The sequence below is a fragment of the Poecilia mexicana genome, unplaced genomic scaffold, assembly GCF_051168715.1.
Source record: "Poecilia mexicana isolate PSO_F unplaced genomic scaffold, ASM5116871v1 scaffold_19, whole genome shotgun sequence".
In the NCBI taxonomy this organism is placed as follows: Eukaryota; Metazoa; Chordata; class Actinopteri; order Cyprinodontiformes; family Poeciliidae; genus Poecilia; species Poecilia mexicana.
The window spans coordinates 810,613-827,912 of NW_028263388.1; the positions used below are offsets into that span (position 1 = coordinate 810,613).

Here is a 17,300-nt window from a genome sequence, read left to right on the forward strand (position 1 = left end):
GAATTGGACGAGCGAGGCCGTCATTCACAAAAGTCAACCTTCTGGAGTTTTTACAAACAACGCGCATGCTCATGGGATTTGTAGTCCAAAACAAACGCCTATCGCCGGAACGCACCGATTTCTGGGTGATTTTTGACCGACAAAAGCGTCATATTTTAAAAATACTTTAATTTTATAACTTATGTTGGTTTAATTCATGTTTAAAGATGAAGATTCTCCCTCCTTTAACCGCCACCAGACAACTACACCCAGGCCGGTGGTTGAAGGCCTACAACTCCCATCTGCGCATGCTCTGCGTGGATTGGCTGCGTCATCGTGTCAATCAGGCCCCGGTCCTTCCTTACCGCTCCTACAGTAAATATTTGTGTTTGCTCAACCGGCTGTAATGGTGGACGAGTGAGGCAGAGTGCGACGGGATCCAACAAAAGAGCAGAAGGAGGAGAAATAAACGCCGAGTGTTGGAAAGTCTGCCTCAGAGCCAGCTGCCGCCACTTTTAGGAGGAAACGGACGGGCTTCGGTCGAAAAATGGATGAACTCAAACATCAAGTGATGATTAACCAGTTCGTCCTGACGGCGGGTTGTGCGGCAGACCAAGCGAAGCAGCTCCTGCAAGCGGCACACTGGCAGTTTGAGGTGAGAGCAGCCGGGGGGAAGCGGCTCGGCTCGGTTCGGTTCGGCTGGGTTAGCATTAGCCGCTCCGCTAATGTTTATCCTGTCCGCTTCTACAGACACTTTATTCAAACAAACAACAAAAAACCGTTTCTACTTCAGACCGACCGTTCCTTCAACCACATCCAGAACTTTTCGGAACCGCCATGGTTGTTTAGTTCGGGCTTAATAAAACAGTGTGAAGTACAACAACGTATCGCACAAGGTTAAGGCGCATCCAATTACTTTACTCGAGATTAAATACTATAATCCGACAGCCGAGGCCAGAGTACTATTACGCAATAAAGATGACCGCCGTGTTGTACAGACTGGCCTACAAACGAGCCTTCTGATGCAATATAATACATACTTTATAAATGTTTACACTAACCAGGTTCATTGACTTATTTACACTCTTTGTAAGATGAATGAACCTAAATATGTGGTTTAAATCCGTATTTCCACCCATAAACTGCAGTGTTGTGTGTTTCCTTTTCAGACTGCCCTCAGTGCCTTTTTTCAAGAAACAAATATTCCATATGGACATCATCATCAAATGGTGAGTTATGACAGAAACCCGCCCGTTCTGAATCTGTTTCCGGCCGAACCGAGGTCCGCCGGCCCGCCTGTAGTTTCTGGTGCGATGGGAGCCGCAGAGGGAGACGATGTTGTACTAACAATAACAAAGCACATGTCGGCCATGTTGTGAGCTTCCAGAAATAAACACAGCCAGGCATGCAGCTCCGGCAGCGGCCACAGCGAGCAGGCAGGAGGAGGGACACTGTGTACATTCAGCACAACTTCACTGGGCTGGAAGTATGCGCTCCGACATGCTGGAGAGTCAGAACTAAAACCGCTTCATGGTTTCTGACTCATCCACAAATCTTTTCATTTAATAACAGTTAAACCTAAAGCAGCTCTTTACTGTGAGGGAGCAGTGGCTGTAAAACTGGATGTTTCTACATTGAAACAAAGACTGAATGATTATGGATTTCCGTTTGAAGCCGTCTGTAGTTCTTGTATGGGGATTAACTCAGTTAGTTTCCAACCGTCTGACGGAGTTTTACTCAGACACATCCAGAGTTTCCTCAGAGTTTCTGCTTACAACTGGAACGATTAATCAGATTCATCAGTTATTGAAATAAATCAGCTAATTTAGTAATAAATTAATTACTAACTGGATCATTCAGACTCTAGGAAATGCTGTTTTCTGACAAAACAACACCTGGAGCAGTAATTTAACCAAAACTGTTCAAAATATATAAACATCTTGCATTTCACATCACAGACTTTCTTTATCTGTAAATCTGTCTGCCAGAACTCCTCTGGTCCAGTTTTATCCTCACCTGGTTCACATTGTGCAGATAAATCTGTCTCATTTCTGCTCCAGTCATTAATCAGTTGATCAATAATAATCCCAGATCAGCTCTGCACTGAATCCAGGGTAGAAGGATTTTCAGCTGCAGATTCATCATTTCAAAAAGGAAATGAATTTAGTTTGTTTGCGTTTTTCAATGTATTACTAATATTGTAAAATAAATTTAGATGTTACCTGAAAAATATGGATGATGAGACGATTTTATTTTATTAATCGTTAGAATAATTGACTTATTAAAGTAATTATCAGCTGCTTCCTTTCTGTCATCTACTGAAAATCTCCTTTTGTTTGAAACATTTATACAGAATAAAATTTTTCACTCTGTGACCCCAGAGACAGTTCAGCTCTTTTCCACCTGGTAGAGAGATTATGGTTATTATAACAATGATAACAATAATAATAAGAACAATAATAAACAATAGGTGCATGCCATAGCAATGCATGGAGGCAGTGACTGACCTGCAGGTCTGTTCTTATCAGCCAAACAGTGATTATTGGATCTGTTTCCAATCAGCCTGTGTGTGTGTGTGTGTGTGTGTGTGTGTGTGTGTGTGTGTGTGTGTGTGTGTGTGTGTGTGTGTGTGTGTGTGTGTGTTCTCACATTTTAAAGAGCCACTGACTCTTTCCTGCATGTTGTGTTTTTTCCTGACTTTTTCACTTCAACATGACAAATGGAGGAAAACAAATCGTGGCGTCGGAATCAGTTCAACAGTTTAGTGTTAAATTCGTCTCCATCACTGAGGAAGCAGGAGATGCTGCAGCTCTGCAGCTGAAACATCCAAACCAGGCAGAAGGAATCACTGCTGGTGGCTGGTGCAGATATTTGGATGAATTAATATTTTTACAGCCTGATTCAGGTCAAACAGCCGTTGAGAAGAATCTGAGATTAAAGTGAAGGAAGAACTGTGAATGTAGAGAAGTTAAGCTATCCTGAAAGTTTATTTACGTGCAAATACATTCTGCGCGTTTTCAATGAATCGGTTTTAAAGAATATCTTCCTTTTGGCATGTGGGGAAAGTTAGGAGAGACACAGACAGACGGGCAAATCTGAGTTTGAGGAAAAAACTAATCAGATGCCTCATTTAGAAACGCAGCTGCTGCTGCTGCAGCTCCTGCTGCTGCTGCAGCTGCTGCTGCTTCAGGCCGGTCCTCTGACCCGACACACTCAGTTGGACTGCAGCAGGAGAAAAAGCCAACCTGGGACTGAGGATCAGAAATGATGCTGGCTGCAGTGTCTGAGTCGTTGCTGCAGCATCGTGCTGCAGCTGCTGCACTATAAACACACAACATTCAGCTATTTATTTAAATTAGTGTAGGAACTCAATGAAAATCTTCTGAAGCAGAAATGAATCCATCTCTGCTGCTAGCAGATCACAGGCAGAACCTCCGAGTAAAATCTACCTGGTAACATTTTGTGTGTTTGCAGTGCAGCAGTCATGATCTCATGATCCTCATTACTTATATTGGTTATGAAATATTGTAGCTGCTGACTCAGCCTGCTTTCATCACTTCGTTATCATCATTTTCAGACTTTGTGTCCAGATTCTCCTGCTGCTGAATTATGATGCATTCTGGGTAAAATGGGACTTTCAGACTGCAGACGCTTAGAAAGCGATCAGATTCATAGATCTGGATCGGGTCGATCAAATCGCCGTGAAAACGGCGATTTGATCGCATTGGGCTGCAGCACTCAGACGCTGCAGCACTAACCGTTTGTGCTGCAGCCTCCGTGTTTCCATGATTGATCTTCTCCATGTCGGTCAATCCTTCGGGAGCTGAATGTTGGTCATGTGACCAGAGCAGGAAGTGGCTCGGCTGTCTGGGGTCATGTGACTCCATCATGTGACTCATGCAGAGAAACGAACCACAGAGTTTCCTTCATGTTCCTGAGAGCATGTTGGTACCAGAACCAGAACAGAACCTCCATGATTTTAATGACTCGCTACATTAAACTGATTCATGTCTGATTTTAATCACAATTAATGGAAACGGCAACTTCACTTTACTGGAACATCAGCAGAATATTGGAAAAGGCTGTAAACTCCAGGCGGCGGCGCCTGGACTGGACTGAACGGGTCGACTGGACTGAACGGGTCGCCCCTTCGTCGCAGTACGACTGGAACGCAGCGTTATCATTATTCCTCTGAGCTGGAGGGGTGACGTCACACTGTGTGTGTTTGTCAGTGAAGGCTTCAACTCAAAGCTGCACAGTTTAATGTCATGATCATGTCATGGAGTGACCTTTGACCCCTACAGTTCCACCCCTAAACTCAACATGGTGCTGCGCTTTAAAGATAAGAAGCAGAAAAATTATTTTTATATGAATAATCAGGAAAAAGGCTTTTATTTTGGCGGGATCAGCCAATGGCTGCACTGCTGCTGGGAGGTTATAAAGTAGGTGTGAGGCCGTTTCCTGGCACAGCCAGCTCACAGGAGGAGAGAAGAAGAACGAGGAGGAAGGGTGTGTGTGTGTGTGTGTGTGTGTGTGTGTGTGTGTGTGTGGTGTGTTTTTTGGTAACGGTAAACACGGTCTGGGTGTCCAGGCGTGGCTTCGTCTGGAGGATTTCTAGAAATCCCGACTTTTCTCCTCTCCCAGAGAGCAGCAGAGCTATAATTACCTTCATAAAGCTCAGTGATCTCACACACACACACACACACACACACACACACACACACACACACACACACACACACACACACACACACACACACACACAGAGCTGACTACGCCTTTTACTGCGTTGTGAGGACCAATACACACTTCCTGTCCTCACAGGAAATCAAACCTTTCAGATTCTGCTGCTGGTCAGTCTGAGGAGACAAATGTCAGTTTCTGACTGAATCTCGTGTGTGTGTGTGTGTGTGTGTGTGTGTGTGTGTGTGTGTGTGTGTGTGTGTGTGTGTGTGTGTGTGTGTGTGTGTGTGGTTAGGGTTCTGGGAAGCCATGCTCTTGGAAACATGCAGAGTAACATGTTGGAACATGCAGGGAGCGCAGGCCAAGCCTCTTCTGATGTGGTTGAATGCTTGGCATGGCTGGATGAGACACACACACACACACACACACACACACACACACACACACCCGCTCTCAGGCAGAGGAAGTTGGCCCGAAGTGCTCCAGGGAACAAGACTCCATGCAGGACGGCAGTGCAGACCAGATGTGTTTGAGTCAGAGAGGCGGATTGACTTTCACACTGATTCCTGGAGTCACAGCGTACACACACACACACACACACACACACACACACACACACACACACACATTCAACAGGAAACAAGCAGCCAAGTTAGTTTTAAACTATCTTTTTAGTAATCGGATATTCTTGTTCTTCAGCAGCTGCTTAAGCTGGTAGAATAAATTTATGAAAGAGAAAATCCTGGAAAATTATTTTTTTATCTTGTTTTATTGCTTAAAATGCAAAATGATTAAAAAATCTGATGTGTGGAAAAGGTGCGCAAAACTTTTCAAATTAAACCGAGACGTTGGTAAGCACTTCCATCTTTCAGACGAAAGCTAGAAGTAAGAAACTTTTATTGAAATATTTCTAATCTATAAAAAATGTTTGCTGATAAATTCTTTAATCTGCTGATATAGTGGTTGCCTTCCCTGGTTATAAAACTCCCTGATGAGATGACTGTAAGAAAATATGAAATTATTTTCTGTTAAAACTGGATCAGAAACAAAGAATCGACTTTCTGCCAGCAGCAGAGCAAACTTAGAGTTTTCATCATGAAACTGGAAGCAACGTTTCAGAAATGAAAGTAAAAACTCCTGCAGACTGTATGTGTGTGTGTGTGGGGGTGTGTCAGGTTTTTATATCTTTATGGGAACCTATTTCAGTGTGGGGTTGTGGGGACCATTGCTCCTTGTGGGGACATTTTCTTGGTCCCCAGGAGGGAAATTGTTGATTTGGGTTAGTGGTTAGGTCTGTGATGGTCAGGTTTAGGGTAAAGAGTTGGGCTGTAGAAATTAACGGAAGTTAATGTGAAGTCCCCACAAGTGATGAAAACACAACTGTGTGTGTGTGTGTGTATATACACACCTGGTCTCAGATTAACCTTTGACTTGCTTGTTTCTGCCAGACTTGTTTTTTTCAGTAAATGGGGCTCGCTGTTTGCTCCAGTGGCGGCCAGCTAATGATCCACGGTGACGGTGCGTTCACTGGCCTCCAGGAGAAAGCAGCTTCCTGACGGTCTGTTTGGTTTGTCAGTGAGGAGCTTCCTGATTAGAGGCGATCAGCAGAGAAACCTGACAGTTTAGTGGAGGATGACTTGGCTTGTTCACCAGAGAGTTCAGTGTCTGGAGTAGAAAGGTGTTTGGACATTTAAATATTGTTTAGCCAGGAGCCTGGAGTAACCTTTGACCTGCTGCTGGTGAGACGCTTTAAATCAGTGAAACATGAAGCAGCAGGAACAACAACCCGCTCAACCGTCACTCTGCATTTCTTCTTCTTTTTCTGTTTGCTTTGACTTTTCCTTCAGTTTCTGTTTCTCCAGTTGGTCTGTGAATGTTTAACCCTTCGTTCTCCTGCTCGTTTTCACTGAGACGTTGTGAGGAATCGGCTGTTGAACTCAACGTTGGTAGTGATCACGTTCAGCTGTAACTACTGTTATTTCTTTTCCATCATTCCTTTTAATCAGGATAAAAAATTAATTTTTCTGATTATGCTTGCAATAAATCAATGAATCACATGATTAATTAAAACAAACTCAATAATTTTCATTTGTGTGATTTTTCATTTTTCTACCAGAAACTGGATGATTAAAGTTTTGGTCTCAACTAGCAGAGATTTCATAATTATTTTATTTGTTGTTTGTTTTTGATATTTTTAATGTCTTCCAGTTTCAGAGTTAAATATTGATTAGAGCTTAAAGTTTATTGATCTTTGGGAATGTGTTCATAATTATTATATTACCACAATAACCTCTGGATAATTAATCACCTGGTAACACTAGTTATGAGTTTACCTGCTGGTAATCTAACCTGGATGTATTTTCACAGAGAAAATGGCGGACAGCCTCCTTCAGCAGTCCGATCCAATCTGCTGTTTATGGTTCCATCATCGTAAAGTTGCTTTAGATTTACCTACATCATGTGTCAGGTTATGAGGATTGGTTCTTTCTGTCCTTTGAAAGGGGAACAAATGTCAAATCTAAACATTTTAACTTGCTGGTTTCCAGTTCGCGTCTCCGGATGAACGTTTAGCAACGAAACCCGGCGGATAAACGAACCCTAAAATTCAAACGACCACAAAGAAACCAGAACCATCAGGACAGGCTGTGCTGATGGGTCAAAGGTCACCTCCCTTCTGTGACTGTAGACGCGGCGCAAGGTCCAGATCGTCACGTCTCAGCCGGTCTGCAGCGTGAAGTCACACAGGAAATGAGGCGTGGGGTTCTGATCCGAACCCAGCAGAACGATCAGAACCTTTTGGGTGAACGATCCGAACCGGTCAGAACCTTTTGGGTGAACGATCCGAACCGGTCAGAACCTTTTGGGTTTACCTCTAAATGTTTCTGAAATGTTCAGACAAACTGAACAAACTCCAGTTTATGTTGATTTGACTCTTCCTGTTTTCTCTCCACCTCGTTTTTTAATTTGAAGCAGTTCTGATGAACGGAGGGAAACATGAAACTGCTGCTGCGCCAGATACCCAGCAGGTTGCTAGGCAACTGGAGAGTCATTTGATGCTAGCTTAGCTAACTGTGAGCTGGAGCAGCTGAAGGCTTTCTTCTGCCTACATCTCCCAGAATGCTGTGCGGTTCTGGATCAGAGTGCAGTGAATATTTTATATATTGAAAATTTTATCAGTTATCAGTTGATATTGATCTCTTGTCTATCAATATATATGATTGATTTATTGTCCACCCTGAACTGATAGAGCAACTTCAGCAGATCTGCTCAGTTAAAACCTGCAGAGGCGCGTGCGTGCGTGCGTGCGTGCGTGTGTGCGTGCGTGCGTGCGTGCGTGAGAAGGTAAACATGGCGGGAAGCCTCCATGTTTCCATCGGCGTTGCAGCAGCAGGTGTGAGTGACTTCGGACCGTCTGAGTTTACAGACGAACGGAAACGGAGCGAAGGTTTCTGCAACCGGACCGGTCCGGTACCTGTGACCCAGTCTCTGTCTCAACAGCAGCAGATCTGTGCTCCTTTTCCTCATAACAACCGTTGCCATGGGAACAGCTCAGTTGGCCGTGTTTTGATCACAAACTGTCTGCTCGTCTCTCCATCTGTGTGTTCAGCAAACCAGCTGGACTTTTGCTGCCAGAACCTGAACCGGGTTCTCAGAGTCGAACCCGGTCCAGGTTTACCTGACAGAACGTTCAGATAAAATTTAACATTATTTATTTATGAGTTGAGATTTATTTTTTTAAATTTCTTGGGCTGCAGCTAACTCAGGTATTCTGACGGTGAATCAGATTAATGTCAGATTCTGCAATCTGCAGGTTTTAGTTTTTTCATTTAATATTAGAAAAACATGAAAAGATGCGAATAAATGAAAATGTAATTCTTTATTAAACAGGAAAATCATCATTTTCTGACCTGGCAGTCGATGTGAACATTACGGCTCTTTTCTAGATCCTGTTGACCAGGCCTGGCGCTATAATCAATAAATCAATTCATTGCATGATCATTTAGAGCAAGCTCAATAATTTCCATTTGCATGATTTATAATTTTTCTCTTTCTACCAGAAACTCGGTGATAAAAGTTTCAGTTTGGTGTTTTGGTCTCACCCAGCAGAGATTTCATAATTTCTTTTATTTGTTGTTTTGTTGATTTGAAATGTCTTCCAGAGTTAGATTTTAAGAATTTAAAGTGTATTGGTTCTTATTATTATTCCATCATTATTATATTACTGTAAATTGGTCTCAAACGGCAGTATAATTGTTCAGATTGATTACTAAGTCAGTTTATTATTGTTTCAGTGACGGTTGAGCGCCGCTCTCAGCTCCGTGCGGTTCGTTCGTCAGCCGGTGTTTGTGTTGGGTCTCGTCCTGCTGTGTGTTGGTACACAGGTTGGGTTTCCTCTGCAGCTCTGACCTTTCAGCTGCAGCCTGAAGGTTGTTCAGGTCAGGACAAACCAGCGATCAGCTGCTTCCTCATGAACCAAACTAGCTGCTGTGAAACTCAGGTTTATTCAGACCCGCCTCCAAAGCGTAACAAAAATCTAAACTCCATATTAAATCAGTGTTTTCCCTCTGGAGGTGTGCAGGCGATTCCATAATCGACTCGTTAATAAAACATGCTGGATGCAGTGATGCCTGCAGCTGAACCGGTCGAACCCGCCGTGTGAAACTGCTCCGTTTTATTGTCTTTGCAACAATAAACTCCAGATAGGGACTAATCCACAGCACTGAGAAAAATAATTCAATGTTTTCATCACAAGAAAATTTTTACAGTAGAAAAAAAAAACCTTTATATTTTATTCATGAACTTTTTCTTTCACACCTAAAACATTTTCAACCAATAAACAGTTATAAACTTTTTCAAATATACTGGATGCAACAGAGCTTATTATGGGCTAATAAATATTGTAGTCCAATCAACTGCAGTAATGAAAGAGAAGATATTCAACTATAAATGACATCTGGTTCAGTGAGAAAACATGATAATGTTGGTAAAAGTTACAAAAAAGCTTCTCAGCTTCTGCTCTGAACATGAAGCTTATTTTAGTAAATTCAGACCAAACATCCTGATAAACGGCTCAGATCGATGGTCGCCACACTCAAACCTACAGCGGTTGGTCTCCCCGCGTCGCCAGTCGGCCTCTACGCTCTGCTTCCTGTTTTAGTCCAGATCTGCTTCCTGTTTAGTCCAGATCTGCTTCCTGTTTAGTCCAGATCTGCTTCCTGTTTTAGTCCAGATCTGCTTCCTGTTTAGTCCAGATCTGCTTCCTGTTTTAGTCCAGATCTGCTTCCTGTTTAGTCCAGATCTGCTTCCTGTTTTAGTCCAGATCTGCTTCCTGTTTTAGTCCAGATCTGCTTCCTGTTTTAGTCCAGATCTGCTTCCTGTTTTAGTCCAGATCTGCTTCCTGTTTAGTCCAGATCTGCTTCCTGTTTTAGTCCAGATCTGCTTCCTGTTTAGTCCAGATCTGCTTCCTGTTTTAGTCCAGATCTGCTTCCTGTTTTAGTCCAGATCTGCTTCCTGTTTAGTCCAGATCTGCTTCCTGGTTTAGTCCAGATCTGCTTCCTGTTTAGTCCAGATCTGCTTCCTGTTTAGTCCAGATCTGCTTCCTGTTTTAGTCCAGATCTGCTTCCTGTTTAGTCCAGATCTGCTTCCTGTTTAGTCCAGATCTGCTTCCTGTTTTAGTCCAGACTAAGCTTTAAAACATGAGGTGTGATGCAGGTGAGCGCCCCCTGCTGGCCGTTCTGTGGCCGTGCGTCGCCACTGCTGCGCCTCTTGCAACTAGAGATCAGGTAGAGGTCAGACAGGAAGTGACTCCAGAGACATGAGCCAGCACTTCCTGTCTGAGTGCTCAGAGGACTCAGGTTTCAGAACTGTCCGTTTCCATGGTGACGGGCCGGCAGTGGATCAGATGGCGCCGGTCGGGTCCGGTACTGCCTGTCGGCAAACATCCGGATCAGAACATGAAGACGAAGCGCCGCAGACGGAAAACGGTTCCCATCTTCTGACCAATCGGAGCGAAGCTGACTCTGAATGCCAGCCAATCAAATTCACAGAGAACAGGAGCATAAAGATTTAAAACATCAAAAATATACAGAAAAAATTAGGAGGAAAGTTAAATCAATGTATGATTAAAAAGGGAACAAAAAATACAGAATATGGGAGAAAAATAATGAAATAAAATGTGACTAAATAATATGACAAAAGGGAAAACAAAGCAGCATAATCAAATAAGTTGGTAAGATTTTTATTTTTTTATATTTGGCTCATAAATTACTTTATTTCTTGTTAGGGTCCGTCCTCCATTGCTTTTTCGTTACTATAATTATTATTGGAGTGTAGAAAACACAGCAGCTTGTAGGAAGTCTGATGATGTCATCAGTCAGATTGTTAATAAATTTTAACATGAGACCAGAAATAAAACCAACTTTTTTCTGCATTTAAAGCTGAATCTGTTTAATCCGACCCGTCTGGTGGCTGTGAGGTCAAAGGTCGTCGTGTTTTATCAGAGCTTCACTTTGTTCACATGCTGACCTGATTTATCAGCTTGACGCTTTTCTGTAACAGGAAGTGCATTCAGACGGTGTTACATCATCACCGGCCCCTCTGCAACCAGCAGAGGGGCCGGGATTCCCCTCAACTTCCCACCAGAACCAGAACCAGAACCGCTCCTTATGAGGAGAATCCATCCATGAACGCTGGAGGCGGTTCTGGTTTCTGCCATCATCGTTCTACGTTTTGGATTCACTGAAATGTTTCTGTTATGGTTTAATAAAATCAGAACAAAATCAAATAATAAACAGAGGAAATCATATTAAATCAGGTTTGATCATAAAGCTCAGATTCTCTTCATTTAATTATATTTCTTACAAATGAAATACATAAAGTAATAATCAGTTTTGTCAAATCTTCCCTCTACAAAAAATTACCCAATACAGTTTACTTATTGATCCTTTATTGATGACCCAATTATTTCACAAACTACATATTACTGAATATTCATGAGCAATATAACATTTTATATATATATATATATATATATATATATATAAAAATTCCCTTCTCACCCTCCGCAGTCTCTCTCTCTCTCTCTCTCTCTCTCTCTCTCTCTCTCTCTCTCTCTCTCTCTCTCTCTCTCTCTCTCTCTCTCTCTCTACCAGAGGCCTGGGAGCTTCAGGTTCTCCTCCAGTATCTTGGCTGTGCCTAGAACTGCACATTTCTGGACTGAGATGTCTGATGTTGTTCCTGGGATCTGTTTGAGCCACTGCTCCAGTTTGGGGGTGACTGCCCCGAGGGCCCCGATGACCACAGGCACCACTGTGGTCTTCACCTTCCAGGCCTTCTCCAGTTCCTCTCTGAGGCCCTGGTATTTCTCCAGTTTCTCCTTTTTCCTGATGTTGTGGTCACTTGGTATTGCTACATCCACCACAACGGCTTTCCTCTGTTCTTTATCCACCACCACAATGTCCGGTTGGTTCTCCATTACCATCTTGTCTGTCTGGATGTGGAAGTCCCACAGGATCTTAGCTCAGTCATTCTCCACCACCTTTGGGGGTGTCCCCCACTTTGACCTCGGGGCTTCCAGTCCATATTCTGCACAGATGTTCCTGTACACTATGCCCGCCACTTGGTTATGTCGTTCCATGTACGCTTTCCCTGCCAGCATCTTGCACCCTGCTGTTATGTGCTGGACTGTCTCAGAGGCCTCCTTGCACAACCTACACCTTGGGTCTTGTCTGGTGTGGTAGATCTGAGCTTCTATTGCTCTGGTGTTTAGGGCCTGTTCCTGGGCGGCCAGGATGAGGGCCTCTGTGCTGTCCTTGAGTCCAGCTTTCTCCAGCCATTGGTAGGATTTCCTGATATCAGCCACTTCAGTTATTTGTCGGTGGTACATCCCATGTAGGGGCTTGTCCTCCCATGATGGTTCCTCCAGCACCTCGTCCTCTGTTCCCCATTGCCTGAGACATTCACTGAGCACATCGTCCATTGAGGCTTTGTCCTTGATGTATTTATGGATCTTGGATGTTTCATCCTGGACAGTGGCTCTCACACTCACTAGTCCTCTGCCTCCTTCCTTACGGCTCGTGTACAGTCTCAGGGTGCTGGATTTGGGGTGGAACCCTCCAGGCATGGTTAGTAGCTTCCGAGTCTTAACATCCGTGGCCTTTATCTCTTCCATTGGCCAGCTGATTATTCCGGCAGGGTATCTGATTACTGGTAAGGCATAGCTGTTTATTGCACGGATCTTGTTCTTGCCATTGAGCTGGCTTCTCAGGACTTGCCTTATTCGTTGGAGGTATTTGGCTGTGGCTCCTTTCCTTGTGACCTCATCGAGGTTGCCATTTGCTTGTGGTATTCCCAGGTACTTGTAGCTGTGCTCTATGTCTGCTATCGTTCCTTCTGGGAGTGAGACCCCTTCTGTGCGGACGACCTTCCCTCTCTTTGTAACCATCCGGCCACACTTCTCTAGTCCGAATGACATCCCAATGTCAGTGCTGTAGATCCTGGTGGTGTGGATCAGTGAGTCGATGTCTCGCTCGCTCTTGGCGTACAGCTTGATGTCATCCATGTAGAGGAGGTGACTGATTGTGGCCCCATTCTTGAGTCAGTATCCGTAGCCAGTCTTGTTGATGATTTGGCTGAGGGGGTTCAGGCCTATGCAGAACAGCAGTGGGGACAGAGCATCTCCTTGGTATATGCCACATTTGATGGACACTTGTGCAAGTGGTTTGCAGTTGGCTTCAAGGGTGGTTTTCCATAGCCCCATCGAGTTTGCAATAAAGGCTCTTAGAGTCCTATTGACTCTAAGAGCCTTCATTGCAAACTCAAATATATATATATATATATATATATATGTGTGTGTGTGTGTGCAAGTGTGAAGTAATTTAAAAATAAATCTATAAATGAATCCAGAGAAAACTCCTAAATTTTTTTTTTGTTTGAACCAAATTTTCTGCAACTTGTCATGTTTGTGATTCTAACTCCCACCTGCAGGTGGCAGTATTTCTTTCTTCTTCTCTGCTGATTCAGCTAAAGTTTTTGTCTGTAGTTCATGGATGAGAAGTTCAGCAAAAATAAAGTTTATTATTGAAGCTAATGTTCATCTCTGCAGTTTATTATAGATCAGCTTCAGGGATTCAACTATAATGATACTTCCTGCAGGTGGCGCTGTGCAGCCGGTCAGTAACCCCGCTCTTCCTCTCCTCTTCCTCAGATGTGCACCCCCGCCAACACGCCGGCAACGCCCCCCAACTTCCCCGACGCGCTGACCATGTTCTCCCGGCTGAAAGCCTCCGAGAGCTTTGCCAGCAGCGCCGGCAGCCCCATGGCTGTCTCCATGGCGACCTCGCCTCCGCCCCCACAGGCGGGCGGCTGGGGCGCGGCGCCCAACGCGCCGCAGCCGCAGCAGGGACTCTGGACTCCGCCCCCCACGCAGCCCTGCCCGCCCCCCTGGCCCGTGGGCGTCGCCCCGCACGCGGCCGCCGAGCAGAAGGCCAGCGTCGCCATGGAGGCGGAGAGATGAAGGACTGGAAACGGCCCCCCCGCCGCCTCGCTGTTGTCATGGCGACGGTGAGAGGGGGGGAGTGGGGCGGGTGGGTGGCAATAATTGGTAGAAACAGGATTAGATCGGAAAAATTCTACGCAAACCGAGAAAAACTGATTTATGGAGGATTAAAGAGAAACGCACACGGCCGAGGATTCTAGTTTCATTACCAGTAAAGATTACAAGAGATATTCAAGAAAAAACAGAAATTTAAAAAATGTCACGCCCAAGGATTCTCCACCATGTTCAATGACTTTCAAGGACTTTCAAGGCAGCAAGTCTTTGTGTTTTTCAGCCGGTGTTTTTTTTTTACCCACTGCTGTTCTATGTTCCTGCGATCGTCTGTGCTGCATGAGGAAAGAGGAAAAACGAGGCAGTGATTTTTTTATTCTTTAAGATTCGGATTTGATCACCAACTGGTGGCGCGTGGGAAGCATGTGGGACGCATGAGAGTGAGCGAGCGAGCGGTCGGCCTGTAATCAGACGTGCATTCATAAAGTTCCAGTATATATATATATATATATATATAGATATATATATATATTAATGTAAACGCATAATTTAGGGTTTAGCAGGAAACAAAACGCCTCCATATCTGTCAGAAGGGGGGACCTCTTCTCACCTGGCCTGGTGGTCACCTGACTGCTCTCAGCCAATCAGGGATTGTTCTTCAACCAGCTGATTTCTCCTCTCACCGTTTCACCTGGACTGCAGGAGGCTTCAAGGCAACAAATCATTCTTTCTATCTTATTGTTTCTAATGAAGTTTTATTTGTTGGGAGGCGCAGGAAGTGGGCGGGGCTTTAGGTTGATCTTTTGTAAACGTGAATCAGTCGCAGCTAAAATGACTAGAGATTAAAAACAAGACTACTCCATCTTTTTAAACAGAAATGCCACTTTTTGCATGACGTGTTCACAACGTGTAACATCTTTTGTAGAAAGCATATGCGAGGTGTGTTTCAGGAGGGGGCGGGGCTTATGGCGGGAGGGCGGGGCTTACGGAGGGGTTGTTCCCGTTAATGAGCAGCAGAATCTGGCTGTAAAAAGTCCAAATTAAACAGAAATGTGAGTGTAGGACTGAAAACGGCCAGCAGGGGCAGTCGGGGGCACTACAGACTACTTTCAGGGACAGGATGACGCCCCTCCCCCGCCCGTTGCTGGACTGGAGGTTTCTGAAGGCGACCAGCTGCTGGTGCGCTCATACTGCCGAGGGACGCTTCGGGAACAACCCTCGAAAAATCGCAATATTTTGAAAGCAGGTTCTCCAGTTTTGATTTTGACTTTGATCAGAGACTTTAAAATGAAATATTTTAAATAGCTTAGGGTCTTTTTTTTAAGGATAAAAATTATGGACACATTGATGAGGAATAACCATCATCCTGTTTCTTTAGACTAAAATGTGGGATGTGACCCATTTTTCCCAAAGTTTGGTTCCTTACTTGGTTCAGTCAGAGTTTGTGGGCGGGGCCTAATGTTCCTAATGGTTTCTCATGTATGTTTCCCCCGTTGTATGACTGTATGAGACCATTCCCACAATATTTGTGGACTACCTGATAAATAACTTATCATTTTTGTGAACCTAAATAAATATTGTATGTCAACCTCTACAGGAAACCAACTTTTCCTTCACTTCCTGTTTCTAAATGCTTTTAAGCTGATGATTGGATGAAGTTTTGGGTTATTATAACTTTAATAATGTCTCTGCTGTCCTCAGATTCTTGAATTTAAACCAAAAGCAGCTTTCTGAATGTAATCTCCTCTTAAACGCCCACACCCAGCGGTGAGGGGCGGGGTCACAGGGTTCGCCTGTCCTTATCTGACCTCCAGGCTCCGCCCACCAGGAAGTGGAGCGGCGTGCCCGTCTGGCCTGCAGTCGCTTTGCTTTGAGCTTCACCACGATGGCAGCGGCTGCAGCTGCACCGCTGGGGAGCTGAGAGGAAGCATAAACACGGCGGGTCCAGAGAACAGCCTGACCGGTTAGAGGAGGCCATCAGAACCACGCAGCTGATAAGCATCACTACTGTAAAAGCTTTTTATTACCCATAGTGCATCATTCCTCTCCTTTAAGATCAAATAAAACCTTACTGGAACCAGATGGAGAACGTTCTGGAGCCGGAGCCGCTCCGCTGCAGCTACAACACAGGGAGAGAGTGGTGGATGTCCACCATGTCTGGAACCGGGTCAGAACCGCTCGGTTCCTATATTTAGGCTTGTTTTTATTTTATTTTTTTTACTACATTTGACCAAAATTCTAAAGTTTATTTCTGATTTTGGGTATGAAACTTATTAGATACACCAGGCGACTAAGGAATGGAAATGAGTAATAATAGTACTAAGAAGCAATATGTTTAGTGAAGCTATGGCTGTAGAAAATATAAATTATATTAATATTTAGATTTTGCAACCTTAAATGATTACTTTAGATTACAAAATAATATAAATATTGATACCGTCATAGAATATTTATAAAAGCTTTTAGGTCAGGATTGTAAATTGATTTTTTTTAGTATTTAGTTGAACTGGAAACACTACAGGATGAAAACTGATTGTTCAAAAATGTATGTTGAAATTTATTTTGTGAAATTGATTTAATTTTTAGAAAAAAAAAGTCTTGGAGCTCATTGGACTGATTAATGGGATTTTGCAGAAATTATTGCTAAAAGACCTTGATTGTTGTTCAAAAACATATTTTTACTCCATTTTAAAGTTTTGTTTGAGCAAAAACAGCATCAATAAAATAATCAGCATACTAATATTAAATCAGTTTCATTCTTTAAGTGCCTAATGAGTCTAATTAGCATCACAGCTAAAGTCATATTAATAACAGGTGTAATGTTCAAATGCACTAATTAATTTAACATCTGAATGACAACAAAAAACTATCAGGATTTGTTGGATGTAAATTCAGACTTTAAAGGGAAGCAGATGATCAGAACTTGAAGCTTTTATAGATTATTGATCAGAAATCTGGTTCCTAACTGTCAGATCAATGTTGGACCAAAGCAGCAACAAAAACACAAAATGTAAAAATGTCGGCAAATTAAGAAATCTGAACTTAAATAATGAATAATAATCGGCTTTGATTGATATAAATATCAGCTTCA

At 43.5% G+C, this 17,300-nt stretch overlaps 1 protein-coding gene across 1 annotated transcript; it reads left to right on the top strand.

Annotated features, from left to right (window-relative positions):
• Positions 1-309: 309 nt before the first annotated feature.
• ubald1a (UBA-like domain containing 1a) lies at positions 310-15,810 on the top strand. The gene is made up of 3 exons (XM_014967796.2): positions 310-634; positions 1,149-1,208; positions 13,868-15,810. Exons 1-3 carry the CDS (start codon positions 527-529, stop codon positions 14,174-14,176), a joined length of 477 nt encoding a protein of 158 aa, XP_014823282.1. The 5' UTR covers positions 310-526; the 3' UTR covers positions 14,177-15,810.
• Positions 15,811-17,300: the final 1,490 nt, after the last annotated feature.

Coding starts and splice junctions, on each gene's coding strand:
- ubald1a (XM_014967796.2), top strand. CDS start 527: ATGGATGAACTCAAACATCAAGTGATGATTAACCAGTTCGTCCTGACG. Junction 635..1,148: donor CGGCACACTGGCAGTTTGAG/GTGAGAGCAGCC, acceptor TTTCCTTTTCAG/ACTGCCCTCAGTGCCTTTTT. Junction 1,209..13,867: donor ATGGACATCATCATCAAATG/GTGAGTTATGAC, acceptor CCTCTTCCTCAG/ATGTGCACCCCCGCCAACAC.